At 46.6% G+C, this 26219-nt stretch overlaps 1 protein-coding gene across 3 annotated transcripts; it reads right to left on the bottom strand.

Moving 5' to 3' along the window:
- Positions 1-6652: 6652 nt before the first annotated feature.
- On the bottom strand, positions 6653-25925 carry LOC8030629 (protein-L-isoaspartate(D-aspartate) O-methyltransferase). Of its 3 annotated transcripts, XM_029971433.4 has the most exons (9): positions 25790-25915; positions 25486-25617; positions 19468-19604; positions 18309-18413; positions 17326-17446; positions 16161-16246; positions 13507-13679; positions 9120-9166; positions 7085-7217 (listed from the first exon to the last, which is right to left on the bottom strand). In XM_029971433.4, exons 2-8 carry the CDS (start codon positions 25598-25600, stop codon positions 9145-9147), a joined length of 759 nt encoding a protein of 252 aa, XP_029827293.2. In that variant the 5' UTR covers positions 25601-25617; positions 25790-25915; the 3' UTR covers positions 7085-7217; positions 9120-9144. The 3 variants fall into 3 exon arrangements, with proteins under 3 accessions (XP_002402129.3, XP_029827291.2, XP_029827293.2); XM_002402085.5 differs by lacking the exon at positions 9120-9166 and having other exon boundaries at positions 6653-7217; positions 13502-13679; positions 25790-25925; XM_029971431.4 differs by lacking the exon at positions 9120-9166 and having other exon boundaries at positions 6653-7217; positions 25790-25925.
- Between the last annotated feature and the right edge of the window lie 294 nt (positions 25926-26219).

The raw sequence follows: 26219 nt of genomic DNA, 5'->3' as shown, positions 1-26219 counted from the left end.
TGTCATTTTTGTCTTTTTCCCTTTTCTTCGTTTACTTGCGTCTTTCCACGTATATGTATTCCTCCCGTTTTTGAGAACTATACACGTTTGCAAGTCTGGCAGAGTGCTGCCATCTTGCTCAGTTGGGGTGCACTTGGATGCGTCGTAATTCGATTACGAAGCCTTGCTAAGCCGTCGAAATCAGATTATGGCCGCGCCCAAGTGCACCCCAACTCAGCAAGATGGCGGCGCCCCGAGTCCGGACTTGCAAATGTGTATAGATTGACATATGAAGCCACGACAATCTTTGCATTTTTCTGCTTATATGCCCTCTGTACTGTTATTAAATATTCCAGTTATATATAGTATAAATACTGTATCTCGTGCCCCCCCCCCCCCCCCGCAGTACCGGCGACTGTTAAATACTCCAGCTGCCATTACTCAAATATCTTAAGTAATTTAAGTCTGATTTCATCCATCCATTTGGAGGTTGACCTGTTCTTTCATTCTGTAATCTGAGCTGTTACCTGCTTGTAAATCTTCAAATAAGGGACGGTGTTGATATCACCGTGACAAATACCCAGAGAAAACTTACTCAACAAATTGGCAGCAAGGCACTACAAAAGCAACAAGCTCATGCTGTGAGACACTGCTATGCGTGCCCGCCCTTTTGCAAAAAGGCAAAATTAAATGGAAGACAACACAGAAGGTCTCACTACCTTGAGGCAAGACGTTTGTGTACAAGGTTTCCCAATCCAAGTTGTTGCCAGTGGTGTATGCTCGACACGTTTTGAAGGAGATATAGCCAATTTGCACAACACCCGTCCAGAGCCAACGGAAGCCAAAGCTGGCAAGGCAGCCACCGGCACGGCCGAGGCTGCCCACCGTCGTGGACCCGTGCAGTACAGCCGGCTTCATGAAGTGGCCAACATGCAGGTGAATAGACTACTTTCAAAAATCCCCGCACACAAGACTGTGTGCATTGCACTATGCGACTTATTTGGCTATGGAGAGGAATGGCATGGTTCCGGTTTCAACTTCCCCGTTGATGAAGCAGCGCTTATTGGCATGCGCAAAGATGAAGTCGGCAATCACTTGCATTGCACCCATTGATCTTCGCGAGAGTCCCCATCGGAACACGAAATTCCAGCGGTTGTAAGGACCTGCCTTGACTTGGGGGGAGTAACAGTACGGCTAGCAGCATCCCATACCTTTCTGGCGGCCTGGTTACCACTCCAGAGTGCAGCATGATCCTCCCGGACCACTTAAGAAGCCTAGGACGCTGAGGAGACGACGAAACGGGATGACCGGCCCAGCATACTTCTTCTCCCCAGTGCTACCGTAGTCCCGCGTTTATTTGAGCTCAAACTCTGCCACGTCGGGAGCCCAAAGAATGTGCTCCAGCATTTTATCTGTACTGGTAGACAACACCTACGTTATTATAAATTTCCTTAGTCATACCGCAAAATACCGAGCATCCGACCATTCGACGCAGTACAAATATAGATCAAATTTGTGACCTAGCAAGTGCCCATCCCCCACTTTCTTGCTGTTATCTCCACATTTTGAAAGGGCGCTTGATCGGTACTTTACCGTATATTCGAAAATGCAAGCAATATATTTTGGCTGCGCTGGGAACTCGTGAAGAAAGGTTGGAAAATTGCAACCAAAACTGTGGCCATTGGGTTCCCACGATGCTTCGCGTCGCACCTGTGCCACTAGGATCGCTTCAATTTTGCAAGGGGTCTATTGACTGTACGCACGTACTGGGGTAGTTTGAAGGATACAATCTCAGTGACTGCTTGTGCTGCGCACACCGATGGACGTGAGCAGGGAACTTCATTAAGAACACCAATACACGTGCCACAGTCTCTTTTTGTTTACCGTCACCCATACTAATCGGTGCTTGTGAAAAAAAAAAAGAACAATGTTTTTCTCTTTGTTAAACTACAGTACATCGCCGAACACTCAGCCTCCGCCCATATGTAGCGCTAGTGGTTAGGACCAGATACCATAGTAGAAGTGGAGGGAGTTGCCCTTCCCACATTTGCACCTGTTGCCCTTAAATGTGACCCATTGACATCGATATTCTTTATTGGCTCAGGAGAGCCGCAGCACCGCAGAAAGACAATAGCACGTGCCACGGAGGCCCGCAGTGCCGCGTCTAGTAGTCGTGATTATGTGACGATATAATGCAAGATGAAAGTGATGGTGATCATGAGATGATACATACAAGTACGTTGGCCACTAGCAGACAGCAAATTGGAAAAACTACCGTAAGTGGAAAGAGAAATCCTACCCTTTCCACTGTCACTCTGTGACACACCACGCGCGTGCCACCGGTGGCGACTGAGTGACAACGGGCATCGTGCAGGTGAGCTTCACGCAGGTCGAGCAGGGGGGCGGCGCCCACGCCCAGCAGGAGTCCGGCAGCGCGGTGCTTGCCCTCACCCTGGGCCTGTGCATCACGGGCCTGCTGCTCGTGCTTGTCGGCTGCAGGCTGCGCCTCGCCAGGCACCGCCTCGCCCGCCGGGGAGGCCGTTCCTCCCTCGCCCACGACGCGGATTACCTCGTCAACGGCATGTACCTCTGAGCTGGCACCCACACCGCGCAAGAGCCGACGACGACCCGGAGACGTCCGTCGCCCGTGCAGCAAACTCTCGAGTGGTGGTACGGTACCCAGGACGCAGTGCACACAGTGGCGGCACGGTACCACCACTGCGTACCAAGTACCGTATCACCACCGCACGCAGTGGTGGTACGGTATCTGGGATGCGTGTTGTTCTGCCAACGCGTCGAAAGTGGTCCCGAAGTGATGAAAAAAACTATGTGCCGGAGTGTTACGCTGTCAGATGTCGCAACTCTGGAGGACGGTTGTAAAAGTTCCAGCGTAAAGCACTCGCAAATGTGAGCGTCCCGGCCGCCAAGGTTTCCGTGCACCGTCAAGCTGGAGAGCGACCTGCGACGGAACGGGCGCGTGTCACACCCACCGCCGCTGTCGGGATTGCGGCCGGTGACCTCGGCAGTTGCGATCCTGGCGCTACAGTGGCAGTACCTTCGACGGAGGGAGGACGCCCATCTCTACGTCTGAACTTGGAGAGCTGACAGTCCATCGCAACGCAGCACTGGGATGGCACGCAACCGGTGGCTACAAGCGTTGTCGGAGGGAACAAGGACATGAGCGAGGACGAAAACAGATGTGGAAAGTGTTTCGTGGATCTGCTGGGAGTCCTTGCGCATTTTCTTTGTTCCTTACGCGGTTGTGGAGACGCCTGCTGCCAGCTTGTAACGTAGGTAGCGAGCTGCTGAATTTGTGTTGTGGTTAGAGGGCAGAGCGGGGGTGTCGTCAGATACTTTGAGTCTTTAAAGTTGATGTTTGTCGAGCTGAGAGTAATAGAGCCATTTACGTTCCAGTGCACCGTCGCTTATGTACACTAAGGTTAATGATGTTAAAATATTGGCCAGTACCTGCGTTGGTTACGAAAATGAGTAATGAGCTAGTGATGGACCGATGTTGGTTTCAACATGTTAACGTTACGTCGAGGTATGCCTGTAACATTCCCTCAAAAATTGGCACCAACTGACCAAAGAAAACAATCTTTTCATAGAAGATTATCATTTTTGCGAACGAAACAGGTTCTGGATTACTTGAATAGATGATATAAACGACGCAGCGTCTCAAGAAGTGCCGCAGACTGATCCTCGGATCAATGAGCCACCTTCACAAAGAAAGAGAGAGTCAGTCCACCCGAGACTTCATTTAAAACTCTGGGCTTCCAGTGCCCTAGCTTCGAGGCATGGTCTCTCCAGTCAGGCACTCGCACGTCGCTTACGCTTGCCGCTTTGTATTAGTGCATGTCAGAACGAAAGTGCATGCGTCTTCTAGTGGCACGAAAGAAAACTGCACCATCTTTCGAATATGTATAGGTCACGCACCCAAGGACATACACGAGCACCCTTTGGCTACGGTCGTCTGAAAGTAACTAGACAGTGGCAACAAACAAGACCGTTCTAAAATATAGGCATCACGTTTTAAAGTCAGATCGCACGAAAAGTGGGCAGGGGTGTGTAGCAACTGTCTATGTCGTCTTCAGTTACAGTAATGGTATTGGTGCATGACATCATCCCTCAGTAAATCATTTCCTCGCCGCTCATTCTCAATGCAGCAAAGTACCTAGATTTCGAGAGACATTTGCGAGAAAAAAGGGGGCAGGCTTTCGAGCATCACAATGTTTCCATACTAACTCAGGCACTTGAGCAGCCTGTCCGCCTTCCATTTTGTCATAGAGACTGAAAGCCTTTTGGAATGAGAGAGTAATGTTGTTGGTTAATGTGAAGCATATGGCTCTTTAGTACCAGAACATGGAGCCAGTCTGCCGCACGTTCACAGCGTCTGCTGCCGCAACCGCAAACTGCGCTGACAAAGAAACAATCCGAGCCGTAGCTAGCTCTAGTCGTGATCCCCAGCGTGCACTGTTTTTCTAGGCACCCCGACCCCAAGACCCGCTCGTAAAAGGTGAGACGGTTGTTTTGCACGTGGAATGCCCATGAGACAGTTTATAACAGCCATCAGTCTGTGTAAATAGCCAATAATAAAGACCTTTCGACCGATCAAAGTGCTCATGCCTGTGATCTATTGCAAAAAGAACTGCCCTGGTTGTATGTCCCGTCAAGAGCAACGAAGGTGTGACGGCACTCAACAAAGCTTTTAATAAGTACCCTAGCATTCGCCGTCGAAACGATCTGCATTGTGAATGTATAAAGATCCTTTTTTTCTTCAGCCACGCAGCTTTTCTTTGGGGCAGTGCATCACTTTCCTCGAAATGTCTCTGGATGGACTAGATTATTCCAATACAGTCCCTGACGATCGTCCAGCCTCTGGCGTGAGCTTCTCATTTTTGACGACTCCTCGGCGTCTCATTGCCGTTCCCGCTGTGTGGATGACTAGCATGCAGTTCCTATTTCTACGGAGGAGGGGAGAAGGTAGGGAAAAGTACACCGCCAGTCCGACAGCTCCTAGGTAAGAAAGCTTGAGCGCTGAATTTTCATCGGTCAATGAAAACGCCACCGTGGGGCAGATAGGAAACGACTGCTGCATCGGCACTTGGCAGAGACTCGCATTCTTGCAGATCGTCGAAGCGACGCTTACGTTCGATCCGTGCCTTGCGTCGTCGTTTCATAGCGACGAAGAAAAATTTGGCACTAATTGGAAGCGTGCGTTGGGACGGTGGTGCCACAGTGTGGCTCCTGGCAGGAGCATTTCGCATCAAATGCGACCAGACTAACGTAGACATCCCCCGTGGTAGCCAACCTTAGTTTCTAAGGAACATCGGTTTACCCGCGCTCGGCGCAATACAATACGTCCAGGATCACGCTGGGCGCCGACTTTTTTTTGCTTGAAACTCTGAAATCAAGAAAGCAGATCCCCTCCGCGCGCCGGCGAAGGCCTCCACAAATGTCTCGACCCTGGCACCTCTTCTCGGTCTGCCAGTGAGCGAAGCCTTTACCCCCGAACGAGATTGAGTAAAACGGCCGTGGGAAGGCGCAGACGCGGTTCAGACGCCGCAGGTACACGTGGGAGAGGTCCGAGTGGGCACGGCTTCACTATGCGACGCGGTTGGTAGTGCTGCCAACCGGCTTCCAAGGCAGTGCGAGGCACCCCCTACAGGTTTCGAATGCTCCTAATAGTCATTGACAAGGTAAGAACGACGGGGTCATCTTTTCCGGACGCCCGGCTTCCAGCACGCGCTTGTTGCCTTCTGCCGTGCTTGGAAAGCGCAAGCCCATTCGAGGATCGCGAGACATTTAAGCGTTATCGAAAATAGGAAACCCGTGCTGGGGACGGGATGACTTGGACTCCTCCCGTCGATGACTAAGCTCTCCTATCCGAGAGGCGGCAACTACAGTAAAATCCTGTAAGGGTGCCCACCCAAAATGGAGATAAACAGTGAAAAACGAGGGGCACCCACTACAAGCCACGCGACGCGGGAACGGATACTGCAGACGGCGGACGTGACAAATTAGTGTTTCACGACGCAAGAAACCCGCGGGAATGCGCTATGAACTCCCGTGTCATGGGGGGAGGGCACCGCAGACTGCTGTGGCAGATTTGCGCTTCGCGGTGCGATTAATGAGCGGAAACTGGCTAAACTTTCGTGCCACGGAACCAATATCGCGCACGCAGGGTGCAGACAAAAGAAACGTGGGAACTCGCTACGAACTCGTGCGTCATGTGAATTGATATTGCGCGTGCAGATGGCGTACAAGAACGCGGGAACCTGCCGCAGAGTCACTCGTAACATGCACCTGTACCGCAAATGGTGCGGTTGATGCAATTTCCATCGGACAACATGCGACGTCCTACAAGAATTGGGGGGTGGGTGATGTTTCGGAATTTTTGTTACGGATATTTAGCCAGAAAAACGGGATGGACAATACCTCGGGGGAGGGCGCCCTTAAGAAATTCTATGGTAGTCGCGTGTGCCACGACGTCAAACCACAAGAGAGTCACATGCCAAAGTCACGGGAGAGTGCCAGCAAATGAGCTGGCTAATTGCTGATACTCTCTTCCATAACCTCGCTTGCTACAACCAGACCAACGCGAACAAGGAAGGTCCACGAAGGACTCCTATGTAAACACATTGCTTTCAAAGTCCACGCACCACACATTGTGTTGGACAAACGCCCACGCTTTATTCTAACACAGGTCAAAACTTTTGACGCGGGGAAGTGCGCTCCGTCTCTCGCTCTCTTCCCGCACACTTCCCAACCGGGGAAGGGTCCAACAACACTGGGCGAAAGCGCGTGCAAACAAACACCGTGCCGACGAGAAAACGCCCGCAGCCTTCACCTCCCGACGTCTTCGCCGTCCTTCGTGCGCAGCGGGGCAATAAATAAACTTGCGAGCAACGCAAGAGAAAAAAAAAAGGGTCATACCTGTCGAGCTGCTTTTCAAAGCCTGTCAAAAGTTTTTTCGGCATGACGGGGCCATTTATGTTATCCTCTAGTAACGAGAAAAGCTCGGCGAGGGTGCGCGAACTCGAAATGCCTGGCCGTCGGGGCTCTACGAGATCCAGACGTGCGAGGGTTTGGAGCAGGACCCGTTAGAAGTGTGGCCGCGACACCGGCATGGCCCACGGCCGCTCTTCATTCTGTGGGCGGCGGCGATCGGTCGGCAGCAGACGACAGAGTTCCCTCTTTGGTGCCGAGCCTCTTCCTATAGTTCGCCACTTCGGTGACTGCAAAAGAAACGTATGCTCCTTTGCGCTCTAGTGTCCGGGAGAAGTGGAACATAAAATGTTTCACAGATAATGATAGCTTAAGAAACGCGGGGTGTGGCAAGTCCCTGGCATTTTCTTCCTCCTCCACAGCCAACCAGATTGCAGCATCAACTGATAAGAACGCCGAAAAAGGAATCAACCATAATGGGCCACACCCTCCGCTTCTTAAGCTGCCATCACCTTACTCTCTATCTATATTTCTTCCAAGTTTGTGCAAACTGAAGGTACACCGGTATATTAATTACTGTCCAATCCTGTTAACTTAAAGGGACCTCTACTGCAGTCAAACCCCCGAACGAGAAACTCCAGAATAGCAAAATGCCGAAGGAAACAAATTAACCGCGTTTCATGCTCCTGTATGCATACTTTCAATACAATTCGAGCCAACCACATATTAACAAGTTACAAGCAGATCTAACAAAAAAAATAGCAAAATGCAGTAAAAATATTTTGAGAAAAATCGTTAAAAACGAATGCATGAGGTGATAGTGAAAGAAAGAAAATGTTTCTTGTGTTTTAACAGCGAGCAGTGTCGGGCCGAGTTTTGCGACGTCTATCGAACACCAGGTGTCTGGAAAAATAGAGAACCACACTGGTCCTTACTGCAAAAATAAACTTTGCATTGCCGAACCTCGGTCTCCGCCCAAACATAGTGCTAACGGTTAGGACCAGACGTCCAAGTTTTCGATAAGAAAATTGTGCAGATTCGTGATAGCAAACCCCAATCATCTCCACATATTCGCAGGCTTCGTTAATCGCCTTTTTCTCAGTGGAAATCTAAAAAAAATTGCTTATAATTAGGCATGTGTTAAAGGTGGATTTTGAGTTTGAGGCAAATGGTGGTTTTGGCCAAATATTTTAAAATCGAATAAAGATTAGTTGTTGTGCCTTTCTCCAAGCCCTTCACTACTATTGCACCATGCTCAAACAAAATCCAGCTGAACTCGTGAGGGTTGTTTTAATGCTTCCACTTGTCCATTTGTAAGCTAATTCCAATCCAACTACATCTATGTACTGTGGCCTCAGAAAGTCCAATGACTAGATTGGGTTAGCAAGCAAACAATGAAAGTGGCAATAAATTAAACCTCCAAAGATGCCCTGCTATACCCAATTGAGAAGATTTGTTCACCATGCTATACGCAAATATGCTTTCTTCAATCCTAAAACCAAAGAAAAAAAAAAACAAAAAAAAAAACTAGTTATGAATGCAGGTTGTGAGGACATCGCTGCCTAATGTATACTCTTACATAATAGCCACAGTTTAATTTTGAGACTTTCGCTGCAATGTAGATATCACCATTCACAAAGTTTCTGTTCATTCTTAAACGGCCCAAGTGCATCCATGCACCATCCTGCTTTGAAGCTTTTTTTCCTAAGCGGGCGGCTGCGCTGCAGCGAAGCGATGTTCACAAGATTGCGGTGTCAGCTCCGCGGGTGTTCTCTCCTTGCACCACTGCTTGGTCAGAAACACACTAACAGGGCTAACCAGCCACAATCAACACTTCGAAAAGTATGAATATCGAATAGCGTTTAATTTTAAATTAATATTCAAAAATTTTAATATTTACAACCCTACTTAAAACTTTCGAATTGGACAATATTAAGTGCTTAAACTTCAGCATCTGGCTCCAACTGCTACATTGGGCAGAGACTGAGTGTTTGGCGATACATAGTCCACATTTGTGGCGAGGAAAACACAGTTCTCTTTCCTCTTGAATGCCCATCAAATTTATCCACATCGATTCGGCCTTCAAGAAGACGGCAAAGCAAAGTACAGTGACCGCGGGAAATGCTAAATAGTACGCGACTGGGGCATGCCATATAGTTTTTCCGGCAGTGAATCGCACGCCTGTCATTTACCTGCTCGAAACAGGCTGGTTCCCCGCTAGAGTGTGTTGCAGGAAACCCTGTGCACCAGGGCATGCGCTTAGTCAAAGGCACACACATTTTTTTAGAGCATATGTTTTTCACAGTGACACCTTTAGTAAAAAGTTTGTTAGTGCACAGGCGAGCTGATGGCAGCTAATCATGTTTAATGCCTGAGACTGCGGTGTAGAGAAGAAAAACTTTTACGTAGTCGAAGGGACGGACACAGACATTCCCTTCTGCGTCTGTTCCTTCAAGTAGAAGTTTTTCCTTTTCTACACCACAGTCTCGGGTGTTACACGACATGATTACCTTTAGGGAGAAGGACGGCAAAGCAGAAGCTTGGTTCTTGCATTTTTCAGACTAAACCCCTTTAAACAAGCATTTTTACGAGCAATTTGGTACGTAAGTCGCACCTTTGAATAAGCCAGACTTTTAGTATGATCGGTCGAGTCGCTGCTGACCTATGCGGTCGTTCTTCGGACTGTTTTCGAACGGCCAAAAGAGCGGGCTATCGGCAGGTGCTCTGCCGTTCCTCCTTTTCATAAATACCAATACGGCCAACATTCTGCACAGGTTAGGGCCCCTACTCATAAAACCGAAAAGGCATATAAGTCGTGCCATTCTTTAAAAAACACAGACGAAAAATTTGGGAAAAAAAAAGTGAGTTCTACATTGGAAAATACGGTAGTCCCCACCCACATACAGATAGCACAGGAACAGACGGACAGTGTGAGGCAACAGTATCAAGCATGCATAGGTGTGCAGGTCAGTGGGAGCACAGAGTGAAACCTACCTGAGCACTTGCACGTGCAACGAATTGTTTGTTCTTTTTGGACCCGAAGGTCAGAGCTAGCTGCTTTGACAAATGTACCACCAGAGTCAACGAGTTATGTGCTACGAGTTCAACAGGCCTTTTGCTAAATTACCCAAGCGCCAAGCTGCACGCTGCAGCTATAGTTACTCTCGTGCATGTGCCAGCCTCTGCAGCAGTCACTGTTCTAAACCAAAAAAAAATGTCACTTTGCTCGAGCATTCATCAATGCCTTGTCCGATTACTTTTTGTCAAATCTTTTACACCGAGATAAGTAGAGCCCTGCATATCCGCGGATATCCGTAGTAAACTGGCGGATGCAGATTTGGTGGATAGCAGATCGGATGCGGATACCAGGGGCTGCGGATGCGGATCGGATATGCGCGAGTCCGGATCTACACTTTTGCCGAGGCAGCCCATACAGGTGTGTGATCGCACAGTGCAGGGTGAATGAGCGAGTGATACTATGAAGTGCATGATCGAATGTATTGCGGAAGAGAAATACTCTCTTAGATAAAAGGTGCCACTCGGGGAGAAAATTGTTCTTTACGTCAAGAAAGATTTGTTTCTCACCGAAGTTCACTTTAGAATATTCTATCTCGAGAAAAATGCTGTCCTTAGAAAAAGTAAAGAATGCAGGAGCATCAGTCGTGTCGAGAAAGTGTGTTCTTGTTTGGCAGGGAAGAGCGGAAATCATTCTTTGAGCAAAGAAAACCCAAAACGTACAAGCCACAAGAAAGTAGAAGAAACCTGCAAATGGCTTGTTTGCCTACAAGTAGACAGAGAAGACTGAATTTGATTCTTTGGAGTGGTGGAACTTGAGCCAGCACGAGTTTCTGCATCTCACTCCTGTAGAGAAGTTTGTGCATGCCATCCCAGCATCAAGTGCACCAACGGAGAGACACTTTAATTTTCAAAACGCGAACCAGTCCAAATTCAACCATGTTGACTATATTTGATCTGTTTCTTTTACACTGCAACCTCGACAAGTGAAACGTTGCATGTGAGTGCATTTTCTTTTTCTTGACAGTTGACACTGAGTTGTTTTAAGTCCATGGTTTAAAACCGTGGTTCTCAACCAGTCATGTTTTGCGGACCCCTTGTGAATTGGCGGAGATGATGGAGGATGTCGTTTGTGGTGAGGGAAAGAGAATAATGATTTTAATTATAACAATGATTTAACAAATGAATATAACTAAGGGCTTGTGTGAAGTAGACTTCTCTCACTGACAAACACAAGGAACCTCACTCGGAAATTGGAACGTTTCTTCTCAATCTAAAATAGACGACTTTTATTGCCGGGCTTGACTGATGAGATGGGGCTTCGCAGGCTTCAAAAGGGTCCGTAAACTCACATTTGAAAACCACTAGTTTAGAACATGCCACTGAGGGTTCATGTTTAAATTCGAATCGATAGGAGGTGTTGCCATTATTGAATATTGATATTTTCTCAGCAATATACCTTACCACATATACACGAGTACTTTGCTGCGGTGAGGGAGTGCCTTTCCTCCCCCACCTTTTTGTTGTTTGGCCTCAATAAAATGACGCAATGTTATCAGTGGGTCCTTTGTTAATTTCATGTTTATAAAATAAGTCTCTGCTTAAGGTATATTTTACAAAGCAAAAAAAGTAAAAAAAGGAAAATTTCCATTTTTTTTTTTTGGCGCATGACGTGGACAGAGTTTTAGTGTCACAAACTCTTAAAAAAATCTTATAACTGCGATCATCTTTCCAGCTATGCGAAATGTTTCTGGATGGATGATTGCTTATTCTATAAATACGATAAAATAGAGTACAATAAAATGATTTTCACCATATTCAGACACGAAGAGTTTTGTGTACAAAGGTAAGCTGCTTATGAGACACCATCCAGATCCTTTCTAAAATTTTTATTCATGCTTGATTTCCTATAAAATGAATCACCAGACTGAGGGTCGGATGCGGATGCTGATTCGACGCAGATAAAATTATTTAAAAACACTGCGAATGCGGTTCGGATGCGAATACGAAGTCTGCGGATGCGGATAATCAAACTGTTATCTGTGCAGGTATATACTGGCAAGGTGTGCACATGCAGCCCAAGTTACTACATTTCAGCATTTTCCTTGGTGCTTGGGCAACTTGGGAAAGGTCCATTGAAACAAGAAGTCCCATCTATTTACAACAAAAAGTGCATGACAAACTCTACTTCCAAATATTCTTTGAATTCGGAAGCTTGTGCCTTCGCTAAGGGGTTACAGGCTGAATCTGACCCGCAACTGCATTTCTACAGGCCCATTGTGGCCCTTGACTGATACGACTGATGAAAAAAATGTGGCACATGCAACGCACTTGTTGGAATTTATGTTAAGCGAAGCACTCCCTTCCCTTGTCAGGTTCCCTTTAGGCCCCATCTGCATGAGGCATGTAATGCATCCACTTATGCACCTCAATGCAAAGCAGGTACATTAGCATCATCTATTCGGTGCATTAACATAACCTATTTTCGGTGTATTAACATAATGTATTAAGGTGACAGTCATGGTCATTAATGTCTGAAGGGGGGTGGTTAAAAAAGAAATCTTTACACGAGTGGTACAGATTACGGTGAAATGTTTAATTCGAGGATGCTTTGCAATGACCGTTTGTAATGTGCTGCCTTTTCACAAACACATTTTCAGTGATTTCTATTTGGATGATCCCCTATCATGACAAAGGTAGATAACATGTTTATAGCATACGGTAGTTAAAAAGCAGTGCACCTGAAACCCTGCACATCAGCCCATGGCCCGTACGCCTCACATCAACCTGCTCAGTCAAGATTAAACAAGCCCACCAGATTTTGGAGCCATCTAAACCAAGGGTATGTTGCAGAAGCTGTTGGTTTTCCGATTCTAATATGGTGTTTGCTTTTTCCCAAGATTACAGACTACCCGTGCCAATAAAAAGTGAAACAAAGTATAATAAGAAGCTTGCTCAGGATTGCTACCAAAGTAAATGTCACCACACAAGCCAGGCCTTTCTTCGGTAGTCAACAGGTTGGGATGGGGGGCGTGTGAATATTTGAAACTGAAACTTCAAATATGAATTGAATATTTTAATTAATTATCAAAATTTATGATATGAATATTTAAAATTTCAAATATGACTAGAGTATTTCAATTCTGAACGTTTGATATTTAAAATATTAATCAAATATTCTAGTTCCGAATATCAAGATTTCAGATATGAACAGAATATGTTATTTCCGAATATACAAAATTTTAGATATAAATCAAATGTTTTAATTGGAGATTCTCAAAACTTCTAGTACAAATAAAACATTTTAATTGCAAATATAAAGAATTTTGGTACAAATTGCAAATTTTAATTGCAAAGATTAAATGTTTTCTTAGCATGAATGGAATATTTTATTTACTAACACTCAAAATCTCAAGTATGAATAGAATATTTTAACTACAAATATTCTAAATTTCAAACACCAGACACAATGTTCCAACATTCAATTCGTATTCGAAAGTTCAGACACTCGCACAGCCAGTCAGGACGGGCATGCAAGAGAGAGGGAGGGTGCACGGACGCCACCTGCCGGGCCACTGGGCCTCCTTGTCGGTGAGCGGGACGTAGACCACGCCCATGAGGGAGGTGCGCTTGACCGTCCCGTCCTGCAGCTTGTCCACCTGCTCCAGGGTCTGGCTCTGGCCCGCGGGCCCCACGGGACAGATCAACCGGCCGCCGGGCTTCAGCTGCTCTATCAGCTGCACGGATGGGGCTCTCTTTGCAGAGCACGCCATTCTCACCGACAAAACGAGAAAGGCGCGTCTTTCGAATGCCCGGCCTCCGGTAAGCACTCCGTGACTTCCGCCATGCGTTTTGCTGCATGCTGGAGGTGCATGAGACGTTGAAGCGACGTCAAAGGTAGAAAGCTGGTGCTTGAGGCTGAAGCTCCTCCCTGCCATTCTCATCTTATCGGTGAATATGTGAGAGCTCGGAAGGTATGACATTAATGTTTTCTTCGATTTAAGTGCCCACACTATACGTTTCACAAATGTTGTGCGCGAGCCTAATACATAAAACCCCTTTATAGTAAACCTGTCAGGACCGGGTAGTAATTTTACTACATTGGGAGTTTTACTATATCGGGAGCACCTTAAAAAATCTGTTATTGAAGCTTTAAAAAGGGAGCGGAAATGAATAAAATGTTTATTAGTCCAAAAACAAACACCACAACTATAAAAATACCACTTACGTTGCAGTAAAGAACTCGATGAATAGAAAGTTATATCAGTTTGTTATGTAGGGGCTTTGTACTTTACGAGGAAGCTCTTGAGGCCTGTTGTGTGGGCATAGTGTTGCTCATTAGCATCTGCTGCATTTAGAGCCCCCGTGACTGTCCAAAGCCAACAAAAGCTTGCATCTTGCAGGGGTGGATTCAGGTTCTTCCTCTGGGCAGCTTCCTTTGTTTGGTCCATTATTCGACGGTCGCATCAGAAATGACACCTTTGTTGCTGACCTCCGATGAAGACACACATAGTTCCCTGCCTGCCTGCTACTGGTGGAGAGCTGCGTTCTTTACAGGTCGTTACCTGCTCTTTGAATGAGTGTATTTCACTTAAGATGCGGATGATTTGTAATGCGCAGTTCAGTCACGAACACACACAAAAAAAAAATGACCTCGGTTTTGTTAGGCCCATTGTTTCTACATGGCAGATGATCATGGGGCCGAGTATGGAAACAACCGCGAGCGACTGCGGCACCACTGACGCTTTCTCAGTAGCCTGTAGCACCTTGGCAGTTAATGCACACTTTTAGGGTTTTTAAAAGCCGATCTGCACCGTGTTCATTGAGAAAGTATGCTGTTGTGGGAAAATAATGCTTTATCGGTGCTGCCGTGTTTTACTATAACAGGTATTCGATTCATGTCGGTTTACTGTATCAGAATTTTGAGCCGTAGAGGAAATGGGAATTCAGTCGGGACTGGTGCTTCCTTTTACTATAATCGGAGCTTTACTACACACGGAGTTACTGTAATGGAGTTCCACTGTAGCAGACTTATTATGTTGGATCTGTCCAAGGGCTCTATCGAAAACTACCAACTTTAGATCACACAGCGACTTCACCTAGCAGCTCCCAACTTTGGACTTCTCCACGTATTACCTCTAGACTTCAGATGTACGCACCGGACTCTGCTGCTGGTTAAGAAAAGCGGTACAAGCTGCTCCCGCGAAGCCCCCTACCACTTAGCAAAGTGAGTGCCCGAGGGGAGGCAACTCGATCCCCTCTCGCCTCGTCTCCGGGGTTCGCTCTGCCGCTTTTCTTAACCCGCAATGGGATACATTGTCTCCCTCCAGCAACTCTCACCCTTGTATTTGAGTCTCTCCATAGCCTTTATACTCCAACTCAAGTTCAAAGACCTCGAATACACTTGGAAGTTGGAGACTTCGGATACACTATACCTTAGCTATTCATTCTACCCAGCAACTCCCAGTTTCGAGTCTGACGACAATTCGTCGACTCCACCCAGTCACTCCCAACGCCGGATCCATCTAACGCAGGGGTGGCCATACGAACGTATTCAAAAGGCCACGAAAAAAACCCGATTTAAGTGAAGGGCAGGGAAAAAGAAAGGAGGTGCGGTGCCGTCCTTAAATTTCTTTCTTCCCAGTTAATTACCACGGCAAATTCCGCTCCCAATGCGGTTACTCAGTATGTTTCTTTATTGCAAGCCCCCATCCATAAAACGAGGACATTGTCTGATATACATAAAACAACAAAAAGCTGACAAAATGCAAGCTGCCTTTTTTCCCCATCTTTCCTCAATGAGAGGGTGGTGTCGGGGGAAAGGGGGGGGTTACAAGGGAGCCGCGAGGCCACGGTTGGGCTCGGTTCGCGAGCCGTGGTTTGGTCACTCATCTAGTGGCTCAGCGGAGAAACCCTTGACTTGAGATTCGTCTACACTCGCCATCAACTTCTCTGGACCAAGTTGAACGGGCTGACATAGTTCCTACATTGCTTTGTACAACACTGTCGTTGCAAATTGCGCAAGCGTGTGGCGTCGTTTAGCATCTCCTTCGCACGAGAGCGTGTGCGGACGAGAGGCAAGACGTGCTCGTGTGGCAGTGTGGGGCAGCTGCAATGTGGAAACTATGGCAGTTTCGACAACCTCGCACAGGAACGTCGAGGACAAGTACCGTGGCCACTTTCAATTGCCAGAATGCCACTCGGAATGGGAAACCCACCTGCTTGGGTAGCTCGGGGGCGGCAGCTCCCACGTGGATGGCGTCGTACGGGGCCTCTTCCGGGTAGCCAACCCGGCCGTCCCCAACTGTACCGCCGGAAAGAAGAGATGCTCCGTCGGCCAACCTCCCAGCGTCACGTGCGACATTTCGCGTTACCTTAGCTCCAACAAAGAAATAACCTGCATAAAATCTCGCTGCCTCGACCACCCCGTTGGTCAAGCTGCAGCTTCGGTCAATATTGACCCATTGTTTTTAGAACAACCTAACGAAATATCTCGCCAAAAAATCACGGCAAAAGCTTCGAGCACAATTTTGGTTCGAGATTTTCCTTTAACAACCGAGCTCTTCCTTGTGCCATCAAGCACTGGAACGGTCTTCCTGAAACCCTCGTCGTCGTATCTGGACCTCTAACCACTTTTTCCATCATAATCGCTCTTTGTGAACTGGATCTTTTTTTTGCTATATGGGAAGCTGGGTTCTGAGTTCTGCTGATTGTTTTGTTTCGCAAAGTGTTCATCTTTTTCTTCATATGCACATTTCTGTTGTGCAGACTCACGTTTTTAGTGCAAAATGTGAATATAAGCAATATTGGCAATATTGTTACGATAATTCGAAGGTAAAAGACGAAACGTCTACTCATAGATAGGCTTTAATCCCTATCGGACAGCGCAGGCCCGTTAGTGCTGTTGCCACCACGGCACCTGCGACAGCCTGCATTCCTCTCTTCCGTAACAAAATTAATTCTAATAACGCAGAAAAAAAAGTAGCATAGAGGCGTTAGGGGCAAAACAAAACAGACAATTAGTCCAGATTTTCGGGCATTCCAACACCCAAAAAAGGCCCTAAAGAAACATTGAACGCAGATTTCTCAAGGTCTATATATGATTTCTATATTAAGTTTAGTCAAACAATTCAGAAAAACAGGGCACTGCACCGTCGGGAAAAAACAAAATGCAAACGGCAGAGCGTGTGGCTGCCGGCACACGCTCCACTACTTGGAGGCCGACAAAATTAGAGTGGAGAAGAGGGCTGCGAGAGTATGCACACTGCAGTGTACAGACCACTTTCCTAATCCTAGGATTGCCGGTAGGCACATGTTGGAAGGCACGATGCCGTCACCACAACAGTCAAAGGGAGGTGTCCCTAGAGGGGGCTTCCGACGCACCGATCATGCGAAGCCTCTTGGAGTCTAGGAGCGCAGGATGGCCCTTGTGGATGTTGGCGATAGACTGGTCGACCAGCTCGGGGATGTGGTCGATGCCTATCGTCCGCCCCGTTTCGCCCACCTGCAATTCACGGCACACCGCCGAGGCATGAAGTGTGGCTCGTTGGCAGATCGCAGTGTTCCGACGTTCTCCCCAGCTGTTCCAGAAAATCTTCGCAACAGCGAAGCAAACTGGACGCGACTTTGTTTCACTTTAAGTCTGACCTCAGCCGGTGCCATGATCCCACGACGGTGTGTATCGTTGTGGCGCTCGTTGTCTGTGTGTGTCTGCTATCGCGGGCTCAACTGATTGCGCGTGGAAAGAAAGCGCCGGATCACGCCGCATCGACTGGTTTGGCTGGCGACAGCAAACGTGAAAAGACGACGGGCGCCCCGACGACGTGCTTTTGGCGCGGTGTGATCGGCCATGTTGAATCGCAGCCTTTGCTGTGGTCGTACTTAATGCGAAACTGAGTATCGTAGTTGGCGTGTCGAGGTAAAATGGCAAGCTGGACAAGTTGGCAGACTATTTCTGCATTGGTTTACTGTACTCTAAAATAGCCGCTACTCTATGTAAAGGTGATAAGTGATATAATAGACTTGACAGAGAAATCACAACTGTAGCAAAGCCCAGCCGTGCCAAGGTGACGGCAACGAGACGACACCCAGGTGTGGAAATCGCCAAATAAAAATAAAAAAGCTCTCGGATACGCTCGGCGCGTCGAAACGCCGCATCATGTCCTATGCACCTGAATATCGACCTCGCCCAGAGCATACAATTTTAACGCCTCATGCATGCACGCCACGCCATTGTGCTCTCTCTAAAGAGGTAATTCTCTCGTGAGCCAAGCAAAAGGAAAAGACGCAGTGAGCCGTGGAAGATGTGGAACGTTAAGAGAGCTTTTAATAACTCGGATCACAATTTTCCGCGACCATGAGCTTACCATGAGTGCCATGCAGACCGTCAGGTAGCCGCTGCCTGACCCGACGTCTAGAGCTTTCGCCCCTTCGTACAGGTGGTCCTTGAGGCTCTCCAAGGCCTGAGCATGCTGCAATATGGGTGGGCATGTAGAACAATTGTAAGCTTTGGCTGTAAAGACAATGTTCCTGCAAGATGCTACTGCTGCTGCAGCAGCTATGATAAGATGCAATACTGTAGCAACAATGTTTTGCTCTGTTCAGCAATGCTGCACCTGTCGTGCTGCAGTTCTGCTACTAAAAAGCTGATAAAACACCACAAAGCTCCTTGAAAATGTTTCTGCAGCAGAGATGCTTCGCATTACAACAAGGAGTAAGTGACATCACACTAAAATCCTGCTCAACAATGCTGGGATGCAACAGCAGTGCTGCTGCAGAGGCTGTGACATGTGCTATACTCCTCCGCCACAATGCTGTGCATGCAGCAACAACGTTTGCATCGCAATGCTGTTCAGCAATGCCGCACTGTTGCACAGAAGTGCTGCTGCTAAAGTGATGACAATACAACACAAATACGCTCGGCAATGTTTCTGTTGCACAGGTGCTTCGCACTAGAATGACAAGTAAGCGATGTGGCACGAAAATCCCGCTCAAAGATGTTGGGCTGCAGCAATGCTGCTGCAGTGGCTACAATGCAACACAATGCTCCCCCATGGCGCTTCTGCAACAGGTACAGTACTAAGACAAGAGGAACAAGATGCAGCGATACAAGGTAACCGGCTCAGCAAACAAGAAGAAACAGAAAACAGCACGGAGTTTTTTCAAGTAAACTAGAAAAAGGAAATGTTCAAGGATGTGAACTTGCAGGTCTTTAAATATGTTTTTTCAGAGAAGCTGACCATTAAAGAAACATCTCCTGGATGACAAGACAGTAGCCTTGGATTTTCTGTGACTTGGCAAACGCTAGTGTGGGCATTGGAGACGTGTAGCTGCATCCACGTTCAGCTGCAACTTGTGTCTTCGCTCATTGAACGCAAGTCCCAGCCAAACACAGCACTCGTGTCCAATCTTCTGTGCCTTGAGGTGGTCCCAGGTAGGTTGTGAAGAAATCCTAGCACTATGGCCTTTTCATCTAGGAGCGAGTGGTTATGGCCCAAACTCCGTAAAAGAGGGAAGAGTCTGTACCATATGGGGTGCACTGATGGTGACTGCATAGCCGATGCCCTGCGGGGAGTCCATATACGGGTTGTGCTTGACGTAGTGACCCCTGTCCACCTGGCTCATCACCTGCTCCACTTTGGCCGACCTTATGATGCCATTGTCTGAAAGGTAAATGAGGCAGAGCACGTCTGCTCAGAATGGGAGCTCGTGTCGTCAAGTAGGACAGTAACACAACCAGATTGTGTTCAAGCTAAACTTGGCAGTTCGAAACACTGGTCCCCAGAGTCAGTGACAGGCTAGGCAGTGCAGGGCGTGGCTTATGTTGATGCCTCTTGCTTCGTGATTGGTTCCAATCGGCTATTGCCACACTCTCAGTAACCGTGAAGTGATAATGACATGCTCGGAACTCGCTACGCCCCGCATTTGTTTAGCTTTGGGAGACTTGCATATGGAACTCAACCTGCATTTTCCTGTTTCAACAATGTGTGAACTTCTGAAGGCACTGGAAGTTAAACAGAGTTTGGGTATGCTTGTCCTAGAAGTGTGGCGTAGCTGACATTTCCAAGTCGACTGAATGTTATTATTTGGCACCAGCATTCTATTTGCAGAGGTGAGTGGGTTACATGTATACGGACACAAACTGAGGGAGAGGAGGAAACGAAAGCTTGTGGGGGGTGTCAGAACATCGAGCTCTGGTTAGAATGATTAGCGAGTAGATGCAAAGCTGGCGCCCTTGTCTCTACTCAATGTTTTAACACATTCGAACAGCGAGTAGAAACAAAGGCTTTGCGTCCGCCCATGAGTCGTTCCAATCAGAGCTTGGTGCTCTGGCGACCCTCCGCACTCTCATCTCATCCTATCTTTCAGTTTCTACCTGTATATCAAACAAAAAGCAAAAAAAGAAAATTTTAAGAATGCATATCATTAGCTGCTAATAAAATACTAAAATAGCGACATTGTTAAGGCAGTTTTAAAGACGGTACCATCAGACAAGGTTACCAGAGATGCTGGAAGGTGGTTCCATGAAAGTGTGGTTCAGGGTATGAATGAACTGTGAAAAAGAATTACAGGAGTACACTTAAGCTTCGCCTTTAAAGGTGCAATAAAGATGTTTCTAAGATTGTCTGTTCTTGGTGATAACTCATTCTACGGGATCTTAGCATCCCAGAAATTGAAAAATTATGCCCGTGCGACGCCTATTTCCCTACAAAAATGTGACAGAAGGTTGTGCCACGCCCCTTCCGAGCGGAAAAATCTGGAGCACAGAATCCAACAAAGGCGCCGGCGGCGCCTCCGCTTGCGATTGGCTGACGTGCGCCCATCGTCACGCCGCCGGCGCTTACGCTGAATTTTGTGCTCCAGATTTTTCTGCTCAGAAAGGGGCATGGCACAAACTTTGATCAAATTTTTAGTTTGGACATTGACGTCGCACGAATATAATTTTTCGATTTCTGGGATGCTAAGATCCTGGAGAATCAGATATCACCAAGAACAGACAATCTCAGAAACATTTTAGTGCACCTTTAAGAGTGGAAGGTGAAAGCTAAATATAAACCCTCGCTCGTTCCCAAACCGTGCAGGCATGTCTACATGGCCAAGTTGGTAGAGTGTCTGGCTCGCAACCAGAGAATTGTGGGTTCGAATCCAGCCTCCGCATAAAATTCTTTGAATTGTTTCTTTAAGGCAAATGAATTACTTATCTACCAATCATGATTTTCCTGTCAAACCGAAGCTGAAGGGACGGAAAAAGCCGATGCCAGCTTTTCTGCAACACAAGCTTCTTAAAGGGTAACTGCAAAGAAAAAAAGTGTATTTTTAAACAGCCTAATTGGGACAATCATGTCACAAAACAAATTTTCTGCCAAAAACAAAATTTTTTACAGAAATATTTATTGCGGAAGACTCACTTTAGTTTGCGGCTATTTCGTCCGTTTTAAATCGCGCGCCACAAAGTTGGTATTATATGTCACGTAGTGGCTGCTATACGTCATGGAGTGACGTATTCCAGCCACTTTGTGCGCGTTGAAAGAGCGGGAGTTTCAAAAGTGGAAAAGTTGTGACCCCCCCGACTAAGTTACGTCCTGCGGCGTAAATATTGCTAGAAAAAATTTGTTTTTTCGCGGAAGATTTGTTTTGAAACATGCTTGTCCTAAATATGCTGTTTAAAAAAACACTTTTTTTTCTTTGCAGTTGCCCTTTAAAGGGGTACACTGGCAACTTCCTCATAATTCCTGATTCGCCTGAGAATTCGCTAAACATACCAAAGAATGTCACTGAAATAGTATCCCAAATATTAGATAAAAATATTGAAGGGTAGTTTTCCGACACCATAATAAATCGCCTGGCAAAAAATAAAAAGTAATTTTTGGGGCGTGATAGTGTACCCTTTAAAGGTGAAAAAGGAGAAGAGACAGAAAAAGAAAGTACCTAATTTTCACACACTAGAGCATTCTCATAACTAAAAACATGCCGAAAAGTGACGTGCTGCAAGGTCGCTGCAACTCCTAGTCCTGTATATAATTAAAAACAAAACAGCGAAAAGACGAGGACAAAGTAGAAAGTAAGCGAAAAGACACAGCGCTGATTCTCAACTGAAGATTTGTTCATGTTGGCATCCAGTATAAATAGCAAACATGCCACACCACATAAATCTATACTGGATGCCAACATAAATAAATCTTCAGTTGAGAGATTTATGTAATGTGGCATGTTTGCTATTTATACTGGATGCCAACATAAATAAATCTTCAGTTGAGAGCCAGCACTGTGTCCTGTCGGTTACCTTCTTGCACTGTTTTGTTTTTCATTATGTCTGCATACCAACCAGCCCAAACTTCTACGTTAACCCTAGTCCCGATATGAAATTTGGGGAATATGCTAACCATGTCGCCCAGAGGCCACCAAGTAGCATAAAATAGCGACTTCAGGGTGGTGGCTACATCTAGGATACGCAGCATCCAGCAGAGATCAGTGGTCCATACCATGGACAAGGTATACACCATTTGACATTATACAATTTATACTCAGTGTCGACAATTTTTGTGCTACATTGTCGTTTCTAACCATTACATTAGAAAATTAGCCACTGAAAAAGCCTTGGTGGCCACAATTTTATTTTGTTGATTGACAATGCCACGGCAAGAAAATTACTCTTTATGTTTGGCTCTCCACCCCCCCATTCTGCACTTATTTCTCCTCTTCAGTGATAGAAAATACAAATCAAGGGTTTAAGAGTCAAACCAATGAAGGGCATCTGGCACGCTCGGCAAAGGACTGAGGATTAATTTCAACCTCAAGAGGATCCAAAATCTCAGTTCCACGGTGCCTTCTTAAGTCTTTGTTAGAGTGTGGGCACCTCAACTGGGGTTCAAACATGTCCCTTTCCACTGCCACAGAACAACACACAGCACAGGGATGAAAGGAAAAGAAAGCATGCTACATGGAAAGAAAATATATGTCACAATTTCTGCACATCTACTTTAAAGGGACACCGACACCCCCAATTTTTCTTTCTCATTTTTTGCCAGGCATTTCATTATAGTGTCAAAAGATTACCCAAATAATATTTTGCAACAGAGTCCAATATATTTTTAATAAAGACAAAAAGTGCAACTGCTCAAAACCGAAACTGAAAACCACGCACGGAGGTCGGAGAAGTGGAGAAGAGAGAGTGAGTGGCGGAAGTCACGTGGCTACACCCAACTGTGCGCGTTTTTTTTTTTTTACGCGCAACAGCCAAAATGCGTTGTGGGAACCGTTTGTCGTGCAATTTCTTTGCAGTTATGTTTGTTCCGCTCGTTGTTCTGCGCTTCGAGATGAGATGTTTCGTACATTCAAGAGTTGGAGATGGGTAGTGAGTGCCAGTGGTGAATTTTTGTGATCGGCTTCGAAAAGAATACCCCCAAGATGTTGCGTGAAAAGCTGCCTCACATGTCCTGCATCCGGAAAAAAGTGGCATTGTGCAACAGAGTCTGCACAAGTTTCTGAAAGATCGACGGGATTGGGGCCAATGGCTAGCTGCAATTCCAGTAGAACATTTACGGGTACTTCGGAAAGCGGATGCTACCTGATTTTTATGCTCCTTGCATTTTGTAGAAAGTGATTAGATTGATTTCGCAGGTGTCAAAAAGGAAATCCCATACCATTTAGTTCAGCAACGTTTCGTCCGCACGATTTGTTTTTTTTCGGTGATAATTGTAAAAAAAGAAATGTAAATATTGCAAAATGTTTGAAAATAAACAACAACACACGTAGCCTTATACGGGATCAAACCTGATTCCGCCACGTGTGAAGCGGACGTCTTTCCACCAAGCTACTGGGGAAACACTTCCGATACTGTCGAGCCCAGTTATAACGAAGTCAACGGGAATCATAAATCCCTTCGCTATATCCGCTCTTTAGTTATAACCGACTTCGGTTATAATGAAGTGCAAAAGGGAATGGGAAATCGTGATCGTTTCGCTGTAGCCACTATTTCATTATAACCGACTTCGTTATAACCGGTCTCGACAGTAGTAATAATGCAGTCGTCAACTATAGGTTGGAAAGTTCGCTGCCGATTTTCCTCCGGTAAATGCACAACCGGGTCGAAATTGGGCAGCACCATCCATTGGCCACATTCCCACCTAGCAAAGAAATCGTACGTGTGCATATTCAATTCGAAGTGCACACTTCATACTTGACGTTTGCGCAAGCAATGTCTTCAGCCACTAGAAGGGGGCGACGGCTTGGCGACGTCTTCGTGCAAATCGGCTTGGTGGTCGGGCGTGTCGTACAGTATGAATACTAATTCTTTTGATCGGTCCAAAATTTCTCTTTCAAAGGAAGACAGAATTCACTGGTATCGCGAACGACAGTTCTGAAGTAGAGGTCCCACGCCCGTTGTTCGCTGCCATCGCCGTCCCCGCGATACGACAACGCACAGAATGCTTCCGGTTCTCTGTGCAACTTTTTCTTCAATCAACCTATTTGCAGCTTTTTAGAAGCCACAAAAAATGGGTTTCATAATAATGCGTAATAATGAATGTGTGCCTTCAACAACCAACAACTTTGATTAAATTTGGCGGTTGTGTTTAAACCTTAGAAAACGGCCCGTGACCACAAAAAAGAGAGTGAGCACGACTCAAACCGGCCAGTTCTCGATCAGCAGTTTTCAAGCAGAAAGAAACCGAATTTCGAGCCGCAACTTCTCTTCTGGGTAGTTGGACTCTCCTATGTCACGCACAACTAAAAACCTCGGCGAGCATAAATACCCTGTCAGTGTCCCTTTAAAGCAACTTTTAAAAGCTTGTCTTAACAAACAACTTTGGTTTCTTCGGAAATTTACAGACAGTGTCTTTGATACGGGGTGCATACTTTACCCAGTTCCGCTTCCGCCTCCACTCATATTTTGCATTTTGCAATGCATAAATTTAGGTAAACTGCAGCTTGTACTCTCTCCTCCTCCTCATCCCCTTCCCTTAGGCCATCCCCCTATGCTCCCGGGCAATTCCGGGGCCCGCACAACTGCAGGGAATAAATTGGAGAATAAATTGGATCTCCGAGCATTGCTAGCTCCTCAGCCTTCCAAAGATTAAGCAGCTTGGCATTTATCCAGCTAACCGGCACTCTCCACTGCTCGGCACGTCTCGTGGACCTGCTTGGATTAAATCTCAATTGCACAAACTTTTTCTCCAGCTTTCATAACCGCTTGTTTGCGGGAACAAGACGGCATGTGATGGGTCTTGACGACGAAATATACCGCGCACAACTGCTAGCGCTGTGACACGGCAAAATGAAACGCTTGTACGAATAAAATTAAAATATACACACACACACACACACGGAAAAAGCGGTAGTAGGCGAGCGCTTTATTTAGCGACTCCAGACGAGACCCATGCGCTTTCTACGGTGGTTTTACGCCCCGCGAAACATATTCTTAGAAATCTCCCCAACTGTCAAAGCATGCACAGCTCAGACCGGGAAAAAATAAAAAAATAAAAAAAAGTGACTGCCGCACTGACCTCCCCGCCCCCGTCGAATTTGTCCGCAAACCGTACTCACGTTTGAGATTCCTCACCAGCTCGAGGTTGGTCTTGCCGTGCGACCTCCAAGCCATGGTCCAAAAAGTGGCGGCCAGAAACGTTCCCAGGGCGACGAATGCTCTGCCGGGGTGCATCTACTGCCGAGCTTCCTCTGCAACGCGGAGGAGGGGTGCAGGTGTGAAACGCGAGCAAGCCCACGGCGTGACGGCGTTTCGTACGCGCAAGCGACGACGTATCACCTACTCGCAGCCGCAAGCCGTGGCCGAGCCAGCGAGCACGCACTTTGCGTATTGCCTTTTCGGACGATCAAGAGAGACACTTGCCTTCGAGCGCGCTTGTCGCCGCGGACGTCATTGCCGAGGATCGAGTGATTGCTTCGAATTTTTCAAACACTCGGCGACCGCGCAATGCGCACTTGTAGAGATGTGTAGCTTGCGCGGCGGAAGCCCTCGAAGAAACGACAACAAAATGTCCGGGTCGCCCTCTGACGCAGCCGCAAATAAGCAGAAACACACTTAAAAATAAACTCACATTATTGTCAATGGAGGTAAAGTCAACCTGAAAATAAAGTTAAATTCATTATACTTACATAAAATCGAATGACAGTTTTCTCGCTTGGTAAACAATGTTTCGCTTATTTTAGCGTCGATACTAAAACTACGTTGGCCACAATGTGTTTGCCGCAAGTTTAAAACAAAGAGTGACTCTTAGCGGTCAAAAATGCCAAAAGCGTTCCCTAGGTTTCAATGCAAG

Source organism: Ixodes scapularis, unplaced genomic scaffold, assembly GCF_016920785.2.
Source record: "Ixodes scapularis isolate PalLabHiFi unplaced genomic scaffold, ASM1692078v2 PGA_scaffold10__122_contigs__length_95168666, whole genome shotgun sequence".
Taxonomy (NCBI): Eukaryota; Metazoa; Arthropoda; class Arachnida; order Ixodida; family Ixodidae; genus Ixodes; species Ixodes scapularis.
The sequence above is the reverse complement of the archived record's forward strand: the minus strand, read 5'-3'. Positions and strand labels throughout refer to the sequence as shown.

Bases quoted from the DNA above. Each gene is read 5' to 3' on its own strand.
- LOC8030629 (XM_002402085.5), bottom strand. From the start codon at position 25,600: ATGCACCCCGGCAGAGCATTCGTCGCCCTGGGAACGTTTCTGGCCGCC. The intron at 17,447-18,308 runs GTAAGCTCATGG...CGTGAATTGCAG, and splicing joins CGGTCTGCATGGCACTCATG to GTGGGCGAAACGGGGCGGAC. The intron at 7,218-13,501 runs GTCCGTGCACCC...TTTCTTTTGCAG, and splicing joins CCAGTGGCCCGGCAGGTGGC to TCACCGAAGTGGCGAACTAT.